The following is a 21,153-nucleotide window of genomic DNA, read 5'->3' on the forward strand; positions in this document are numbered from 1 at the left end:
AGATTTCTGTAATATACAAGTCATATAATAACAATAGTTTCTTTTCCTTTAAAAATTCCTAATATTTAAGAATATCCATGAGTGATCATGGATTAGCTTTATATAAGTATTAGAAAGTAGAATAACTAAAAGATGGGGCAAGGAAAAAGAAAATGAAAAATCTGGAAACACTTACTGAAATACATAAATAATTTTGATGCAGAATTGAAAAAGGAAAGATTTTTTTAAATGAAGGAAACTTAAAATAAATATTAGCTTTTCCAAGAAGTGAAATCATTTTTCCAAAAAAACAACCAAATTTTTACAAGTAAAATGGATTCATACTATTAAAATATGCAACAAGATAATCTCAAATTATTTTTAAAGGAAACAATATTTCTAGGTACTAGTAGGCTTAGTGATAAACTTCTAATTTAATTTCTCCTCACATATACAGTTTTATTAAAAATGATCAGGAAAGTGTATTAAATGAATTATCCATTGATTTTTTTTATTAATCATCTCTGAAATTCTATATTTAGCTCTTTATGACTTTTTTCTTTCAAGCAAAAGGATTGCTTGCTCTTTCATGTTACTCATGGTGTTACATGATTGCTATAGCAGGTAGACATATAATTAGCAACCACTGGTCGTGTTTTTTCACGTTCTGTCATCTTCCCAGGTTGAAATTTTTCTGAATAATACATATTTTGACAAGTCAGAATCCTCTTTGAATAATCTGTCTTTATGACTAGCTCTGGCCTATTAGAAGACATCATTATTTGTTCTAGTCAGCCCTGAATGTTACTAATCTGATTTTATAGATAGTGAAGCTAATCTAAACTTTCTTATTTTTAATCTAGACCCAGCAAATGGGGTGAGAATTTGGGAATAAGGATGGGGATTATGGTCAGCATAATTGGTGTGCTTTGATTTTCAGCACTGATGTTATGATCCGATGACTTTTTTATACTTTTAAAATAGTGTTAAAATTAATGTGATTGACATTCCCCACTGAGTTTTTATGTAATAATTATATTTGCTTTTCAAAAATGAGTTACTAATTACTTTTTCTTAAGTATAAGCCCTGAATTGCTTTTAAATATAGTTTAATTTATTTTTAAGATTTTATTTATTTGACAGAGACATAGTGAGAAAGGGAAGACAAGCAGAGGGAGTGGGAGAGGGAGAAGGATGCTCGCTTCCCTCTTGAGAGGGGAGCCCAATGTGGGGCTCAATCCCAGGACCCTAGAATCATGACCTGAGCCAAAGGCAGACGCTTAATGACTGAGCCACTCAGATGCCCCTAAATACAGTTTAATTTTTAAAACATTTTCTTGTCATGACAGAAAAGTATTTGAAATTTTATTAAAATAATTTTTGTATTTCTGATGTTAAAGTTATTTTAATATTTGAATACTGAATAATAAAGTTTATTTGGCATTTATTAATGAGAAGGGTAAGTATTTGTCAAAAATACATATCCTTCGTGCAACTGAAGGAATTTGAGTTCAGGTTAAGATTAGGACAGACCATGGTTTCTGTGCTAGTTGAGTTTGTTTATTTACCTTAGCCAACAAAGTCAAATTTCCACATTTTATGCCTAAATTTTAAAAGTATCGTATTAAGACAAACAGAATCAAAGAATAAATGCTACAAAACTATTGACTTCGATAATAATAACAAAGAAATATTTATTAATCTGACTGTGTTTTTACTCAATACTTCGGGTATTACTTCGATAATAATAACAAAGAAATATTTATTAATCTGACTGTGTTTTTACTCAAAGTGTGAACAATGTACATGAATCCATATTTCAAAGAAGTTGAGTGTGTATATTTTTCAACTATGCAAATCTAAATATATTTTAAATGGTATTGTTTTATTAACTATTACTTGTGTTATAAGGAGTAGAAATTTAGAAAACATGCACATGCAGGTTTGCCTTCAGTGTTTTTATGTCTGTTTGAAAACTTTCCACTCTAGAAATGATCAGCTTTGTCACAAAAGACGCAGTAGCAATGGCTGAGCTCAAATTTCTCTCTAGAACAGTGCCATTTGAATGTTACAATGTTTGAGACTTGTGTGTGTGCTTTTTTTTTTTTTTTTTAATTTAACAAATAAACTCATTGTTGGCATCCCTCTTTTAAGAAGGCTATGGTACATTGCATGGCTCTACTTGGCTAGTGCTTACTCTAGCTCTGAAATGTAATTAACTACTGATGGGAATAGAAAAAGCATTTGACTTAAAAGATGCCATTTTTTCCATCCCAGTGTGTGAACCAAATCCAAATCCAACTACCGTAATCCTTGTAATATAATAAAGCTCAAAATGCAAAATCTACCTCATTTAAAACCAGGACTATTGCTCAGAGCTGACAAATAATGATTATGGAAATGCAATATAATCTGTCTGAATTATTTTATTAGCAGTAAGATAACATTGGCAGCATTGCCTTGCCATGTTTAGTTTAGACGTTTCTAATAACTGATATTTTGAGGTACAACTCATTCTTTTTCTGCTAAAAAAGTTCCTTGTGATAGGGAAAGAATTGTTTGAGGATAATGGGTCAGTCACAAATTTCAGATTGTTTTTCTTGTTTATTTATCTGTTGTTGGTTAACAACTCCCACTCCAAACTTAGTGGCTTAAAACAACATCAGTTTACTACTTCTAATTGCTCTGTGGACTGACTGGATTTATTTGGATAGTCGTTCTACTCCACATGATGTAACTGAGGTGATAATTGCATTTCCCTTCAGCAGTGAGCTCTGCTAGCAGTGGAATGTCAACATGGCCTCTCATCCTCCAGGGTTTCTCTCCATGTGGCCTCTTGTCTAAGTCTACCCCAGACTTCTTTTTAGCATAACATGTGGTTTCTAAAAGGACAACTCCAATGTATAAGAGTTTATAAAGGCTCTGTTTGCATCACACATGCTGATCACGCAAAGCAACTCACATGGCCAAACCCAGAGTTAGTGTGGGAGAGGACTACATAAGGACATGAATATTAATAGACATTGATAGATATGGTCTATTGGAACCACCAATGTAATGGGCTGCCACATCTCCATAATAAATTCTAAATAGAGAACAGCAGGTAGTGAGTATAGTTGAAGGGAAGAATAAGTAGTATAATTTGAACCAAATGATATGTTGTATAAATAATTTCACAAAATTATACTTACCACCCGTGATTGTATTTAGAGGATGTTGTTAGGAAATAAACAGGGAGGGAAGTATGCTGCGATTGAAACAAGTGACTTTGTATGCTATTAGTCTTTTTTGAAAGATAATAAATCTTCGTAAAAGATTATGTTCACTTTCTTTTGGTAGAAATGTTCTTAATATGTGTCATCAAAATAGAAAAGATGTACCTAATAAGCAATTTTAACGTGCTTCTATTTAGAATTTAATTCTCCTAGTCTTTCCCTTTTCTCCCTTACATACCCATCTCCACTTCCTAATACCCGCACACACACATACCTCTGTCTCTTGCCATGTTATCATAGTATCCATGTCATTGGAATGTTAATTTTGGAAACAAGTAGTTAAATTTATGGTATATTACACATTGTGCAAGTTTTCCAGATTCTTTAGCTAATTGGGATTTTTGGTACATTAAATGTCCTATCAGGTAAAATAGCTGAGTCATTGGATATTCTAACATTCCTAATTTGAAGAGGAGCTTAACAGTTTTCTAGGGATTTAGGGACTACATAGAAAGACAAATGTGGCTGGTGTTGGCTCTGTATCTTAGATATCATCTAGCTGTCTCTATATCCCCCAAACTACAGCATCACATTTTAAACTTTCTAAACTCAAAATATTTTTCTTTATGTGTAAGTGCTTTTTTTTCCCTTAACACTGCTTTTCATTCTCTAGTCTAATATTAACTATTTCTTCCTCTGTAATTCTTTTTTAAATATTATTTTATCCGGACAAACTAATTAGTACTCTATATCTTGGGGTGAGGAGAAGTAGTTCATTAACAGATGTACTTTAAGGAGTCCATATAGTACTCTGAGCAAGAACCAGGTCTTTGGAATCCTCCAGCTCTGGTTTACAGTCCTAGCCTGGCCAACTGCTAGCTGTTAAACCTTGGAAGTTTCTTTCACCTCTTCAGGTCTATAAATATTCATTTGCAAAACATGGCAAAAGGTCTTATATATTAACTAAACTCTTGAAAAAATTATTTGCATTGTGTTGACATAGTAAAGACTGTAGTTATTATATCTTTTAACCCCCTAAATGAAAAAGTATTTTAAAATAAATAGGAAGCTTCTTTTGCACTTAAATAAAATTAATTTCTCAGATAATTACAATGTCCTCTTTAGTCCTGTTTGACCCCTTTATGGAACCAGTACTTAACTAGAAACTGCAGTGAAATCATACAGGATTGTAGGACCAGAAGAAAAAGCAGTGATCCCATGATAATTTGAATACAAATGACCAAATGAATAACATATGAGGGGGAGAAAGAAAAAGAATTAGGCCATGGGTCAACTGAATTTTGGAAACATTTTAGCCTCAGGAACACCTTTTCTCCCCTTATAAGTCTAATACTTAATGCCCTAGAATTTTAAATTTTATCCTGGATAAGAACTGTTACATGGTTACCATTTATGAAAACTCATTTATTCATAAACTTTATTTTACCTTTGAGCAAACTTCCGAAAAGAATGACTACCAGGATGTATCATAACCTGTGTTCTCAAATGCTTTTCTCATTATCTTTTTTATCGTTTCTGTCTGAAAACCTCTTAATGATGACTGTGATTAAGTTAATTGTGTCCACCCATATGTACAGTTTATGGCAATACAAAGAGCAGTCATAGCAAGAACATAGTGCAGTATGTTTCAACATGGAGCAGCCACAGTCCTCTCAAGGCTGGCCATGTCTGCAATCTTGGGCTAATATCTCTGGTGAACAGAATATCTTGTATTTCCTTCAGCATGGAAATGAATTGACAGTTACTTATAGAGAGAAACTAATGTGAGTTTTTGTGAAAGTAAACACAGTTTCAACCCATGACAAACTGTTAAAAAAAGACAAACCATGAGAGACTATGGATTCTGAGAAACAAACTGAGGGTTTTGAAGGGAAGGGGGTGGGAGGTTGGGGGAGTCTGGTGTTGGGTATTATGGAAGGCACATATTACATGGAGCACTGGATGTGGTGCATAAACAATGAATCTTGGAACACTGAAAAAAGTTTAATTTAATTTAATTTAATTTTAAAAAAAGAGGGAAAGGATGGAAGATGGATACTTTTTATTGACTGCAATAGCTGGAAGATAAAAAGGTAATATCTGTGGTGTGTAAGACATTGTCTTCAGACTACATAAACGTATCATCAATTCTGAAAGTGACAGAGTTCAAAGTCTCAAGAGGAAACCAACCCATCCTTAGAGTAGTTGTAAACAGTGGAACATCCACGCAAAGATCAAATTATAGAGTTTGGTTAATAAATGAAAAATTGTGATGATTGCATTTAGTTTTGTTTTCCAGTTCTTTAAGAGTGGAAGGAGGTAGAGAGAGCATAAGGAAGGAAGGAATAAAGGAAGGAAGGAAATATGTAGATTTTTATTCCCAGTAAAGAAGTTGTTAGTTTTTTCTGCTATATCAACAAACTCACTCAATTGTAATTGATCTCACCTGGTCAAATGGCTGCTTAGAAATAGTGGAGGTTGTTTTGGAATTGTGTGATGCAAAATTAAGTAATTATTATGTGCTTGCTGGCTAAATACTTTTGTGAAACTAGTCTTCACCAAAACCAGTATACGTTGATTATTAGGCTTGCATCCGAGCAACTCTTAACTTTTAAAAAAAATAATGTACTTCTAAATGATGATGTGCAATTATTAATAAGAAAGTGATAATCATACTAAGAAGATTTTATTCCAAATAGAACCAGAAAGTAATATTTCTCCAGTTGTACCTGAAACTTCCACTTCTGTTTAGCTCTACAACCCTTTGATCTGAAAACCTGAGATCCCCATCTCTACTTCAACTTTTTTTTTTTTTAAGATTATTTATTTATTTATTTGACAGAGAGAGAAGAGATCACAAGTAGGCAGAGAGGCAGGCAGAAAGAGAGAGAGAGAGAGAGGAGGGTAAGCAGGCTCCCTGCTGAGCAGAGAGCCCAATGCGGGGCTCGATCCCAGGACCATGGGATCATGACCTGAGCCGAAGGCAGAGGCTTAACCCACTGAGCCACCCAGGCTCCACTTCAACTTTTTATTTTGAGACAGTGGAAGAAAGAAAGAATCATTTCCTCCTGCTCACATTGTGATTTTACTTCTCATTTTAACTTCGATAGGATGGAAATCATCTTACTTTCATCAAATAACTGTCTAACTTAAGTAGACATACCATTCGTTGGGCTTATTTAAACACAGGTTGTATTACAGCTGCTCAGTGATGTAGGTAGTCTGTGAGACTCTGTCATTCAAGAAAGCCACTGAATTACCTGTTATCACCGACTTTCCTTACTGTGCTGAATGACTATGAACAGAATACATCATTGAGACTAACTTTCGGTTTTCTTTGGCAGCGTTAGTTTAAACAAAGGTACTGGGCATCTTTGATATTTGTAAACTAAAGAATACCCTTCACACAATTAAAGTTATGGAAGAATTGTTTGATATTAATAGTTTTATTTTAGGCATATATAGGTATATCAAGCTTTGGTGGCGGGGCGGTGGGGGGACTTGGAAGAATGCCCAGCACATAGTATAGTAAGTGCTCAAAGCAATTATATGAAAGACCATCTACCATTTGTCAGGTCTCTGGGAGGGATTCAAAAACCTGTGAAATACGATAACTGAATGGTAGTAATGATGAGAAAGAAATTCTATATAATGGAACAAAAAGTCTTTCGTTCTCTACCTTAGAAATATTTCTAAAGAGAGATTCAAAACAATTTTTAATAGTGGCCCAAGGGTGGTGTCTGAAGGGGATGGAACTAGATTGTAAAGAATGGACATTATATTAAGTCTGTGACCTTGAGAATTTCATAGGTACTGCAGACTCCCTCTGTAGATCATTAGAGTTTGTGTAACAATCTAAATGTTCTTCCACATTTTCTATGTGGTGGTCATCATTGCATGGGGAACATGCTAAGGACCAGTGGTAGTAGAAATCATTATCCTTTTGTGGTGACTTTTCAAAAGCAATTGTGTCCTGCAGGCTTATTGTTTTTTCTGCCCTCTGTTGCTCCCAGTGAAGGCCAAGCTACTTCAGGTGATTTAGATAAATAGGAAGCATTAACCATCTATGGGGATGCATTGGGGGAGGCAGGGGACTTGTGCAAAAATAAATAGCAGGAAAAGTAGTATGTAAGTTATATATGTTTAGTTTACTTTAGAGATACAATAGAGTGTTTTCCATTCAGAAGAGCAAAATATTTGTTTTGGATAGCTATCAGTGAAAGTCTAGCTCGTTGGAAAAATCGAAGTAGTATTAATTTGAGGAACTAGTAGATTTTTTTATTAGAAGTACTACTTATGTATTTTTGGCTGACTTGTTAAATGTATTTTGGTGACTTGAGTTTAGAAGTAGCATAATAAAAACTCTGTTGACAGGTTGGCCAGGGAATGCTATGTAGAAACTCTCTCCACCCCGACCTCCACTAAAAAAAGGCAGGGGCAGGGAGAGCAGAAGTCCTAGAACCTGGTAACTTCAAATAGATATATTTAGTATTATAACAGTCATTAATATTTATTTATCCCAGCAACATGTGGATTATTTTACTTTTGTTGTCTTATTTAACCTTCTCAACCATTTTGTAAAGTATAGGTACTGTTGTCATTATAAGTTGATTAATTTGATTAAGCTCACACAAGGGCACCAGGGTGGCTCAGTCAGTTGGGCATCTGGCTCTTGATTTCGCCTCAGGTCATGATCTCAAGGATGTGGGATCAAACCCCACACTGGGCTCTGCACTGAGTGTGGAGTCTGCTTAATTAAGATTCTTTCTCTCTCCCTCTCCTTCTGACTCTCCCTCTCCTGCTTGCCCTCTCTCCTAACAAAAAAAAAAAAAAAGAAAGAAAGAAAAGAAAAAGAAAAAGATTAACTCTACACAGTAATAATAATCAGAACCAGAATCTAAACCTTGGGTTTGTCTGAACCCAAGCCTTGTTATAAAGGATACTAGTTATCAGAGCATAGAAAAAAGATGTTACCAGCACTTTTGGTTAGGAGACAGATGCCCAGTAGAAGTTTGATTTAATGTTCATCATTGGCATATGTATAACATAAACTTTTTTCTTCCCCCACCTTTTTTTTAGTTCGACTTCATGACAGCATATCAGAAGAGGGCTTCCATTATTTGGTGTTTGATTTGTAAGTACAACATACTTTGTGTTCACTTATTTTTGCTATTTGAAGACCATTTTGAATTAAATGTGATTTTTTTCTAATTTGCAGTCTAAATTAATGACCCTATATTTTTTTTAGATGTTCTGCAAATAGCATTCAACTCTAATTCTTTTTGAAAAAATGTGACTGTTCAGGAGTGTTTATTTAAAACTTACATTAATCTTCATAACTGAAAGAGGAGTCTGTTTGAATTGTTCACTGTGATACCATAAGCAGTTCTCAGTTTTATCACTGGGCATACAAATGGCTGATATGAGCTAATTTTCCATTGAATTTTTTGGACTTTGTATGATTTATTGTCTTATATAAAAAGAACCCTAGCTAACATCATACTAAGTGGTGAAAAACGAGGGAATTTTTCTCTTAAGATCAGAAATAAGGATGTTCACTTCACCAGTTTTATTCAACATAGTCTGAAAGTCCTCACCACAGTAGTCAGATAAGAAAAAGAAATAAGAGGCATCCATATTGGTAAGGAAGAAGTAAAACTTTCACTATTTGTAGATGACATGATACCATCCATAGAAAACCCTAAAGACTCTACCAAAAAACTATTAGAAGTAATAGTCAAGTTGCAGAATACAAAATTAATATGCAAAATTGGTAGCATTTCTATACACTAATAACAAAGTAGCAGAAAAGGGAAATTAAGAAAATAGTTCCATTTAAAAATGCACCAAAAAGAATAAAATGCCTAGGAATAAACTTAATCAGGACGGTGACCTGTACTCTGAAAACTATAAAATACTGATGAAAGAAGTTGAAAACAACACAAACAAATAGGAAGATATTCCATGCTCTTGCATTGGAAGAATTAATATTGTTTAAATGTCACCACTACCCAAAGCTATCCATACTTTCAGTGCAATCCCTATCAAAATACCAGCAGCATTTTTCACAGAACTAGAACAAATAATACTAAAATTTGTATGGAACCACACATACAAAACAAAACAAAAAACTGAACAGCCAAAGGAGTCTTGAGAGAGAAGAACAAAGGTGGAGGTATCACAGTCCCAAATTCCAAGACATACTACAAAACTGTAGTAATCAAAACAGTATGGTACTGGCACAAAAAGACACATACATCAATGAAACAGAGAGCCCAGAAATAAACCCATATTTATGTAGTCAATTAACCTATGGCAAAATAGGCAAGAATATACAATGGGAAAAAAAGCCAGTCTTTTCAATAAGTGGTGCTGAGAAAAGCTACATGCAAAAGAATGAAACTGGACCACTTCCTAACACATACATAAAAATAAACTCAACATGGATTAAAGCCCAGTAACTTTGATATCAGTCATAGCAACATTTTTCTAGATATGTCTCCTAAGGCAAGGGAAGCAAAGGCAAAAATAAACTATTAGGCTACGTCGAAATAAAAAGCTTTTGCACAGCAAAGGAAACCATTAGCAAAAGTAAAAAATGATGCTTACTGAATGGGAAAAGATATTTTCAAATGGCATATCCAGTAATGGGTTAATATCCAAAATATATAAAGAGCTTTTACAACTCAACCTCAGAAAACCCAATCCAATTAAAAAATTGATAGAGGATCTGAATAGACATTTTTCCAAAGAAGACATCCAGATAGTCAAGGGTCACACGTAAAGATGCTCAGCAGCACTCATCATCAGCGAAACACAAATTAAAACTGCAGTGCATACCACCTCACTTTTCAGAATGGCTAAAACCAAATACACAAGAAATATTAAACATTGATGAGGATGTAGAGAAAAAAGAGCCCATGTGTACTGTTGGTGGGAATGTAAAAATTGGTGTAGCCATTCTGGAAAACAGTATGGAAGTTCCTCCAAAAATTAAAAATAAAAATAACATAAGATCTAATAATTCCACTCTTGGGTGTTTATGCAAAGAATGTGACAGTCCTAATTTGGAAAGAAATAAGCTCACCTATGTTTATTGCAGCATTATTTACAGTAGCCAAGATATGGAAGAAACTTAAGGGTCCATTAGATAAACAAGATGTGGTGTGTATATATGTACACACACACAGACACACACATAAAATAGAACATTACACTGCAACAAAGAAAGGATGAGATCTTGAGAAAGACAAATACCATTTGATTTTACTCTCATGTGTAATGTAAAAAACAAAAGTGAGTAAACAAACAAACAGCAGATTCAGAGAACAAATTGATGGTTGCCAGAGGGTGGGGGGAGGTGTGGAAAGGAAGGGCAAAATGTATGAAGGAGAGTGGAAGATACAGGATTCCAGTTATAGAATGAATAAATCACAGAAATAAGAGTGATATTTTAGTGATATTGTAATAGCGTTATATGGTGACAAATGGTAGGTAAACTTATGAGTATAGCATAATGTATGGAGATGTTGAATCACTATGTTGTATACTTGATACTAATGCAACATTGTGTGTCAAATAAAAAAAATTGAAAGTGAACTATAAACAATGGAAAAAGACTAAAAGTAGGGTCCTTGAAGTTGGTTAATTCAGGGGTTCAACAACAGTATCAGATGTCCATCTTTTAATTACTTGGCTTTGTTCTCAAATTGGTATGGTTCAAGGTATTATATATGACATGCTAATGTTCAGTGAAAGTCATTGTCTCTTGTTCTTTATAAGAGTGAAAAATTTACCCAGTAAATGTTTCATTTCCTCTCACTGGCTAGGATTAGGTCATATATCATTTGACATAGTAATTTCACTTCTAGAAATAAAATCCTTGGAAATCATATCCTAAATTTAGATAAAACTTTATACCAAAAGATGTTCATTGCATCAGCTTTTATAATGGGAAAAAAAGAAAAAAAGGCAACTTAAGGATCCAGTAATAGAGAAACAATTGCATAATTATGGTAAATTCATATGCTGGACTACTGTCCAGCATTTTCATGTAATGCTTGGGAAATAGATAAGAAAAAGACATTTTTTGTAATATGATTCTAAAGGTAGGTTAGTGTTAGATCTGGTTGATTCAGCCCTTCGATGATGTAATTAAGAAATCAAGTTTTTTCTGTCTTTTTGTTTGTGCTCTGTAGTATGTGAGTTTATTCTCAGGTTGGCTGCCACATTTTCAGATATTAGTGACTTTCACAGTGAGAAAAATGGACAGTATTAATGCCATTGCCTATGTTTTTATCCTTTCTCAGCAATCCCTCAGGAGATAATCTGTTAGTGAATCCCTGCTATTTATTTATTTATTCACTTATTTACTTATTTTAATGAATGACTGTTTAGAGTTTCTTCTTATGCCCCTGCCTGAATCAGGTATTGATGAGGGAATGGAACTGTAACAATTGGCTTTGACCAACTATAAATTTAATATGTAGGTCTTGGGAGGGAACTGGCTTCTCTTGATTCACCATGTGCATGGTCAGGTAAGATCTAAATAATGGCTTTGTTAACAAGAATATAGGAGAGTTTTGCATATTAGGTAAGCAGCCACGTGTGTCTACCATGTTCGTGATTGGTGTGTGCTGGAGAATAGAGACTGAAGCTCTGATTATGCACAGCCCCACTGTAGTGCTCCTCTCCATAGTCACAGTCCACCCATGGCTTGTTCACATGCCTGTAGTTTGGCACCACTCCATTTTGCACTAGTCCTTCCTCTTCAGTCCTTTCTCAGAACTCGTATTTTTACTTTCTCTATTGTCCTTTCTTCCATTCTCATGTTGTAGGATCCTTTTATTTTTTAATGATTTCCTTTCTTCCTTACTGACTTCCTTAGCCATTTTTTCAGAGTAGATATGCTAGCAACAAATTCTTACTTTCCTTTTTCTAAGAATGTCTTGATTTCCCTCTTAACTCCTTTATTCTAGGTAAACAGTTATATTCTTTTACTGTTACATCAATTCCTACTGGATTCTCTGATTTCTGATGAAAAATCTTTTGTCATTTTGTTTTGCCCCTAAAAGTAAGGTGTTCTTTCTCTCCAGCTGCTTTACAGATTTTTTTTCATTGCCTCTAGTTTTTAGAAGTTTGACCAGGACGTGCCTTGGCTTAGATTTCTTAAGAGTTTATCTTATTTTGTGTTCACTTAACCTCTTGAATATACAGGTTTATGTGTTCTGCCAAACTTGGGAAATTTTTGGACATTGGTTTTTTTTAATACATTTTTTTACCCTTGCCTTCTTTCTCTTCTCCTTCCGGAACTTGATAACATGAATGCTAGATCCTTTGTTATAGTCTTTTAAATTCCTGGGTCTCTGTTCATTTTTAATCTTATTTTTTTCTCTTGTTCACATTAGAAAATTTATACTGTTTTCTTCAAGTTGACTGATCCATTTTTTCCTCACTCTGCTGTTGAATGCATCCATTTTAGTTATTGTAATTTTTTCAGTTCTACTACAGACTGTTGGTTTTTCTATAAATTCTCTGTCTTTGCTGAGACTTCCTATTTTTTCTGGTCAACTGTGTTTTTAATTGCTCATGGAAACATTTTATTAGGCTGATCAAAAATCCTTGTCAGATAATTCCAACTAGATTGTCATCTTGGTGGTGTTGGTGTTGGCATCTGTTCATTGTTTTTTTTCTCATTCATATAGAAATTTTCTTGGTTCTTGATATAAGCAGTGATTTTGTATTATATCTTAGACATTTTGGGTATTATTTTATGAGACTGAGGATCTAATTTTGATCTTGTTAACAGGCCTCCTCTGATAACACATTGGCAGGAGTTATTAGGTACCATCTTAATACTTTCAGGTGGAAGTGGAAGTCCAGGTTTTCTGTTTAGCCTCCCATGGCACCCCAGGGGTATTCCTCCTCATTGCTGGACAGGGCTTGGGAGAACAGAGAATTTTTTTTTTTAATGCATTTAGTTAGAGAAATGTATCTACCCTATTTTTTTCAGACCTGTTGTTATTTCTTAATAGATTTAATTTGTTAGCTATCCTTTGCTATATAAATCACGAATATAGTATTATAAACTGGGATATGTTTTTCATGCTATGATAAATGCTGAAATGAAAAACACTTTTGCTAATGCTCATTTACCTGAGTACCATTATTCAGAATTGGATTTGATAGTGGCTCTATCAGAGAGGATATACTTTCCTATACCTTCTTATGTTCTGTGCATGAACTATGTGAATTAGAACCATGTGAATTAGACTAAAGGCAGATGAACAGAATAAAAGGCACATGGTTTTTATTAATATGTGCATGAGAGTTTGTAGAAAAGAAGTGAAAGAAGCAGTGAAGTTGTCAAATTCTTGTCTTAGATGATAAAAATTGCTCTTCCCTCCCTGGTACTTGGAACAGATACCTTCCTCAAAGAGAAATTTATGCCCTGCTTTTGGGCAGATAAGGGAAAGGTAGAGAACTCTTCCTGTATTTATTTGTTCTCAGTTGACTTTAGCTCAAAATAGTCTTTTTGCCAAACTGGTATATTGTAGGGTGGTGTATTCTGATCTGCTTCAGCTTCAAGAAGCACATCAGTGTTGGGTCATATATATAAAAGGGCAATACTCTTCTTCTCAGGCCATACCATTGAAAGATCCCCCCGGGGCTCCAAGCACCCCGGAATGGACCCCTTCTCAGGAGGAGACCCCCGGACCCAAAAACCGAGCCGAGTCCACTGGTCAGATGCAAACAGCATGAGGTTTATTGAGTAGACACAGGTACCTGCGGGCGGTCAAGTCTTAGGAGGACTCGCGCGCCAGCCCTTAGTTCAGGGCCTTTTTATGGGGTTTGGGGAAGCGAAAGCATACGTACAGAAGCGGAAGCATGGTTACAAAGTTTTCATTGGCTGGTTTGAATGTAAAGGCATACTTGGCGCGCGGGAATACCCCTGATTGGTTCGCTCAGCATCCTTCATTTACATAGTGGGAAGTTACTTTCATTGGTCGTTAACAAAAGGGAAACAGACAGTATTGGCTAGATTTCAATCCTTCATTAGCATGTAGACTGACCATCGGCATTGGCCAGACTACAATCCCTTATTAGCATGTAGACTGACCTTTCAACATTCCTTGTAGTATCTTATCACTTTTTACAACATGGGAGGAATGTTTAAGGGAGTGGGAGAAGGGGGTGTTGGCTAAGCAAAGAGAAGGGGGAAGGAGGGGGAAAGGGAGGGAGAAAACCCTTTTCATTCCCCCATTTTCTTTTTGGCCCGAGTAAAATCTTTTACTTTACTAGGGGCTAATCTTCCGCTGCCCTATTGCATGATATTGTTGGGTTAATACCATGGTTTGGACAAGCGACAATCTATCCTTTACGAATTGGGTTATTCTGTTAATGATGCATGGCCCGAAGGAGGTTATTAGGGAAGTAAACCAGGGTGAACGATTTCAAACTCCTTTATACCAAGACTGTTGGGATTCAAAGTCTCTTTTACGCTTATTTAGCCTTTTCTTCAATTTGTCTGGAGTTTCTGTTACTACTCCAGTCTGGTCGGCAAAAAAAACAGCATTCTTCTCTGAGAGCAGCACAAAGGCCACCCTCTTTTAGGAACAGTAGGTCTAAGTCTCTTCTGTTTTGTAAGGTAACTTCTTTGTTGCAAATCTCAAGGACATTTGCAAACAAAGGGAGACTTCTGCCTTACAAGACTGTGATCTCTGCAATATAAACATTTGTTCTTCTTTCAGGGCAGTTAGGGGTGCCTGTGAAATGTCATACATATTACCAAGGGGAGTGGGTGGAGAGGTGGTGCAAGGCGCCAGCCCCTGCTCCCTCCTCAGCCAGCCTCCTGAACAATTTTGACCCTTAAATCTTTAAGGTGGTTGAAGGTGGAAGGTCTTATCTTCTGTAACTTCTTCCTGCTGAATAGGGGCGTAGAGCTGACCCTACCTACTCAGGTCAACATTGATCAGTGGAGGAATGTATAGGGGAGTTACGAAAGGTGGAGGCAGCTGAATCCAGTGCTGACAGTGAAGAAGTATCCTTGCGCGTGGTAAGGATCATCTGTCGTGGTGAAGTCATTGCAGCAATGGAGTCTCGGCACCAAGTAGAGAAACATTGAACAAAGCAACATATTAAGGCTAATAAGGCAATAAGAATGAGAAGCCCAAAAAGGAGATTTGGCCGCAGTCCTCCTCCAAACCAGTAAGCTAACCAATTGCTGAGAGAGAGAGAAGGATCTTGTAGAGCCTTAATCTGGGCATTCATATCCTTTATTAATCCTGTGACATTTTTGTGATAGTCTGGGATGTACACACAACGTTCTGTCTTGATAATTGCACATATGCCACATGACATCCTCTAGTCCCAAAGATGGAACAAAAATGGATGCTAAGTGATCATACCATTTAAAAATAGATCGCATCCATCTTTGTTTTAAGTTGGGGAGATTAGCTGGAGTTGTAATGGTTTTAGTAATGCGCCCATGAATCCAGGCAAATCCCAAGGTACAGCGACCTATCCACCCTGGAGGAAGCCAGGGCCACAGGTTTGTTTCACATATCCAGTGGGGTCTGTTTGGAGCTGGCCATCTAATGCCAGGTCACCTTGTCCAGTCAATAGCCTGGAGTACTATTACTTGGTAACACATTTCTAATGATAGCCGTCCCAGATATTGTGTGTTATTTGCCCAAATATCACTCGTATGATTTCTTTGTTCCCAGCATAAAACTGCCTTCTGACTGAGCCGTCCAATCGTGGGTGTAAGCCACAGATATGCATCACAGATCTGATATACGCCATCTTCAGTATAGCGATAAGGAGGGTTTTGTAACTTAGGCCCATATTTGATTGGGGAGTTATGGCTTGATAGCAATCCCCTTTCCTTCCAAATAGCTCCATGGGCATGTAGTACCAGGAAGGCATATTTGGAGTCAATGTTAATGTTTATTCTTAGGCTTTGGCAATTGCAAAGTGCTAGTGAACACTACAGTATACCTAGCTTTTCTTATTTTTTTTTATGAAAACTATTGTCATCAGTAAACTGTCATTCATCCGGCATATCTGTAAGTATAGCCCAGTATTTAATTAGTCGGCCTTCATCATTCTTTGGTGGCCTTTGAATTCTAAGAAAAATCTGGACCTGACGTGAACTCATTAGTTAGGGGCTGTTTTAGGTTTCGCTAAAGCATCTGTTTGCAATTGCACCTCAACAGAGGTGGCCTCTAGGATAAATATGACTAAGGGATGAAACCAATAAGAAGACCTTTGAGTGGTCCAGCCTTAACAATATCCTGATTACAGAGGATCACTGGCAAGTGAGAAAACTTGTCAAGAGATAAGGGGAGTTCCCCATGCATCATCCGATCTAATCATAAAGAAAGTGGGGTCATCCATTATCTCTATAAGTCCATAGTTAATCCTATGGAGTGCAATAGGCTGGCCTTTAGGCAATTTTATTATCCCAGCCACACACAAGGTGTTAGTTATAAAATTGTAGGGGAATCAATCCCATTTTCCAGTTGTTTAATCATGTGCCGTGGGGTCTGCTAATATCCCCTCAAAATAAGATCGACTAAAGGAGCTATTGTACAACTTCTCTGAAGTTTACCTCAAATTATTTAGCTTAGGTAAACAAACATTTAAAGACAATCCAATCTAGAATTTAACATCCATAAAGGTGTGTTACTAAAACATAATTTTTCTCTCTAAAATAACCCTCATTTACAGAGATAGCCAAATCAGGACTAAGTCACTTGTGAAACAAGTCCAGTTTTAACAAACTTGGCCCATTATTTACATAAGCTCAGCAAGAACAGTTGAGTGTGATCATATAGATCTTTTAGAATCTGCTTTGCTGGAACTTCTTATAAGGAATCTCTAGGTTGAACTTCTAGTAGCCTCTCCAGGCCAGAAGCCAAGCCACGTACTTGCCATCAGGCATGCCTGTAATACCTGTCGATTTGGGCATATGCCTCTTCATGAGATTCTGCACCTACCAAGGAGTGACATTCTTTACTCACCTGGTGAGGCTGCTGGGAACTCTGTAAACAAGGTATCAGGCCAATAGTCCCAAGGGGCTTTATGGCTCCAGGTTTCATAAAGTCAACCTTAGTTCCTTTAAACTGTCTGGTCATATCCGAGTCTTTTCAAATATGACATTCCAGTCAAAGCCTTGGTAAAATAACCAGTTTCCAATGCTGTCCTGTTACAAGGAGAACAGATTCTTATTGAACTTATGCAAATGACTGATTGCCATGGAAGAAAGAATACTTACTGAGACCTTTTGGTTTCAGAGGGTTCAGATAGAAAAGTTGAATGCTTTGACTCGTTTACGAAGGAGCACTTTTACATCTCTATAAGTTACAGATAACTAGGAGGAAGTATCCCTAGTCTGGAAGAGCAAACATTAGAGAGAACCAGCAATGTTTAAAGTAAGACAAAACATTAAGAGACACAACACTATAATCTTTTAGTTCATTTAGTTCCATGTTACTAATTCTGGTGAATGCACCTTTAGTTAATTTTGGAAATCCTTACCCATTTCAGTTTTAGGATTTTCAAGTATATCAAATATCTGTATTTATCCTGAAAGTCCTTTATATGAATCTCCTTGAAGATAAAACTCATTTTACAAGAGAATTAAAACAATTATAAATGACAAAAACTCAGAATGGATATGGTTAGAGCTGAAGAGACACGGGAGTTTACAATTTAGCTGCAAGGAAATCAGGTTACTTCTGTGAGACATAACATTTCCCTAATTACAATATCAAGCGGTGATCTCTCCAAACGTTAAAACTTTAGGAAGTGCGTAGAATCTCTAGAATAGTTATAGTATTTTCCCAAATGTAACCCAAGGTTTATCATTGGTTCAGTAGTACTTCATGAGCAACTTCGCATACCAAGGAAAAGCCTGAGTTAAAGAGATTTACAACTTAAATCTTGTCAACATTTGCTAAAATCTTATAAAGTTTTGAAGCACATGCCTAAATATAATTAGGGATGTTAAACACCTGATAAAACAAAACATAGGAACTGAATTTTCTGGGCAGGCAAAGAGGAAACCATTTACATTCTAGTAACAGCAGATCAATTAATCTAAGAAAACATTGCCCTTTTGAACAGAGACAATTTCAGTCGTGTACCAATGTAACTTTAAAACCCATCCATTTCAATCTTAGTCCATTCTTGACCATAGCTAAAATTCCTTTTCTGAAGATTTCCCTTCACAAACCTTCTACAACTTTCCTTTGCATTCAGGTTTTGTCCCAAGCCATTTCCTTCCAAACAACCATCTCATTTAGGACAAAATTTATCTTCCCTTACCTTCAACAAAATGTATTCCCATTCCTTAAATCTTTCTTACATATCTCCTACTTTCCTACATACAGAGTTTCCCTTTATTTCCATCAGTCTTAGTTACACTAAGCAGAACTTTGTATTCTTAGAAACACCTTTAGTTATTAGCCATTTGTGAACTGTTACAACAGAATTCTTCAGGTGTCAAATTTATGAATCAGTTAAGTGGAAAACAAGTTTACCAGCAGATTTAAATACTCTTAGTTTCTTTGCAGTTAAGAAGTCAAAAGCACAAATCTACATCCAGTAATTAATGACTTAGCATTTTATCCTGTTTGGTTAAGATATAGATGTCCACAATTCAATTCCGTTTGTCATCCAAGTAAAACTTTCAGGTTACCAAAGACTTTGAAAGCTACTTCAGCAATTACCCATTAGAACTTTGGGACAGACAATTAACCATCAGTTTAGTCATTTCTTTGCTAACAAATTTTAATAAATAACACAAGCTTATTCTGACACCATTTACTACTGTTAACTTAAAAGACAGGTCTTATCTTAATTAAACCAACAAACTTAACTTAGTTCCAATAGTGATTTACGTTTCACCTGGGCCCACTCCACTTTGAATGTTTACCTGAGACATGCATGGGAAGATCTGGAGTGGGGGTTTTAGGTCCAGGGGGTGCTCTTTTTGCTCCTTGACAGTGGAGAGAGGAGCCATGGTGCATGATCTAGAGGCTAGTCATGCAGGCTGCACGCACGTTGGTGCAGAAACACGATAAGGGGGAAACAGAGGAAAACAAAGTGCTGCTAGGAGGCAGAGAAAGGATTCCCGGTTTTGGAGCTCATAAGCCCCAACAGAGGAGCAGATGCCATGCTTTCCCACCAGCAAGGGGGGAGGGGTTAAGCAGTCCAAGTCGGGCCAGAGAACACAGGGAAACTTCCCCGAAACAAAGAGAGTTTCGGCAGCTGCTCGGGAATATTCCTTATGGTCTCTGTCTCGAGTTAGACCAACCCCAGTTGGTTCCAGTTATAGCCATTAACATGGGAAGTGAGTGAGGGAGAAACCCCCACATCTATTAGGAGAAACTCAGAATCTCTCCAGTGACCTAAAGTGAGACTTAAGGGGGTGGTAAGTGTTTGCCCCATTTTAGAGTCAAAGAAAACACCAAGGACAATAAGTAAGACACACAAAACAGTTAACAAGAAGGACGCTGCGCGATTTCGGTACAAAACCGAAAGCAAAAACTCAAGCGGAGATCCCGGGGGTCCGGATTCCCCCTCTCCAACCAAGGCCACGTATCTCTCTGATACAGGCTGAGCTCCAAATGCCCCGCTGCCCCGGGGCCCAAATGTCCCGAAGGACCCAAATGTCCCGCCCGGCGGGACTACAAACGCCTCTGGAACGTCTTCCAGGGCTGCGAGGGAGAAGTCCGAGCCCGTCAGCTCCTTCTGGCCCTCGCCAAATACAAATGGATCCGATCGAACCCCAAACCAAACGCATGCGCAAATTCACAAGTAACAGGTTCAGACGCAGCCACAGACACAACGAACAGACACAACGAATAAAGTGCTGGCCAGCTTACCTCCTGACAGTGGGTCGGTGGTCCTTGGGTGGGGGGTCTCGTATCCCGGACGAGCCCCCAAATGAAAGATCCCCCCGGGGCTCCAAGCACCCCGGAATGGACCCCTTCTCAGGAGGAGACCCCCGGACCCAAAAACCAAGCCGAGTCCACTGGTCAGATGCAAACAGCACGAGGTTTATTGAGTAGACACAGGTACCTGCGGGCGGTCAAGTCTTAGGAGGACTCGCGCGCCAGCCCTTAGTTCAGGGCCTTTTTATGGGGTTTGGGGAAGCGAAAGCATACATACAGAAGCGGAAGCATGGTTACAAAGTTTTCATTGGCTGGTTTGAATGTAAAGGCACACTTGGCGCGCGGGAATACCCCTGATTGGTTCGCTCAGCATCCTTCATTTACATAGTGGGAAGTTACTTTCATTGGTCGTTAACAAAAGGGAAACAGACAGTATTGGCTAGATTTCAATCCTTCATTAGCATGTAGACTGACCATCGGCATTGGCCAGACTACAATCCCTTATTAGCATGTAGACTGACCTTTCAACATTCCTTGTAGTGTCTTATCACTTTTTACAACATGGGAGGAATGTTTAAGGGAGTGGGAGAAGGGGGTGTTGGCTAAGCAAAGAGAAGGGGGAAGGAGGGGGAAAGGGAGGGAGAAAACCCTTTTCACCATATCACTTTTCTATAGTTACCAAGTTATATTCACATTTAAAATTGTATAGTTTTCTATATTACTAAATGGAGAGACTGATAAGAATCATGGAGTTCAGAATAAAGTTTATTTTTGTATGCATCATATTTTAAGTAATTGGTACAGAACATATAAAAAAGCAGTTCATGTGAATACAAAATAAGATTTTCAGTTACAGTGGACTGTATCTGTCACAATGATACTTGTGTTATTAATGTCTGAAACCAAAGTGTAAGTTTACATTTGAACCATAGTAACATTAAATATGCTACATGAGACAATTGAACCTCTTTTGCTAAACTGAAAAGCTCAGACTCTTTGCAATTGTTCTTCAATGTTTAAAGTTTTAAAGAGGAGTTATGAGCAGTTTTCATCAGAAT

At 36.9% G+C, this 21,153-nt stretch overlaps 1 protein-coding gene across 10 annotated transcripts in view; it reads left to right on the plus strand.

Annotated features, from left to right (window-relative positions):
- CAMK2D (calcium/calmodulin dependent protein kinase II delta) overlaps positions 1–21,153 on the plus strand; it is a 345,149-nt gene that overhangs the window by 164,020 nt on the left and 159,976 nt on the right. For all 10 annotated transcript variants that reach the window (XM_044224161.1, XM_044224160.1, XM_044224169.1 and 7 more), the window contains one exon: positions 8,274–8,328. In XM_044224161.1, coding sequence (XP_044080096.1) covers positions 8,274–8,328 — 55 coding nt within the window. The remainder of the gene's footprint in view (positions 1–8,273; positions 8,329–21,153) is intronic.

Source organism: Neovison vison, chromosome 11 (genome assembly GCF_020171115.1).
Source record: "Neovison vison isolate M4711 chromosome 11, ASM_NN_V1, whole genome shotgun sequence".
Classification (NCBI taxonomy): Eukaryota; Metazoa; Chordata; class Mammalia; order Carnivora; family Mustelidae; genus Neogale; species Neogale vison.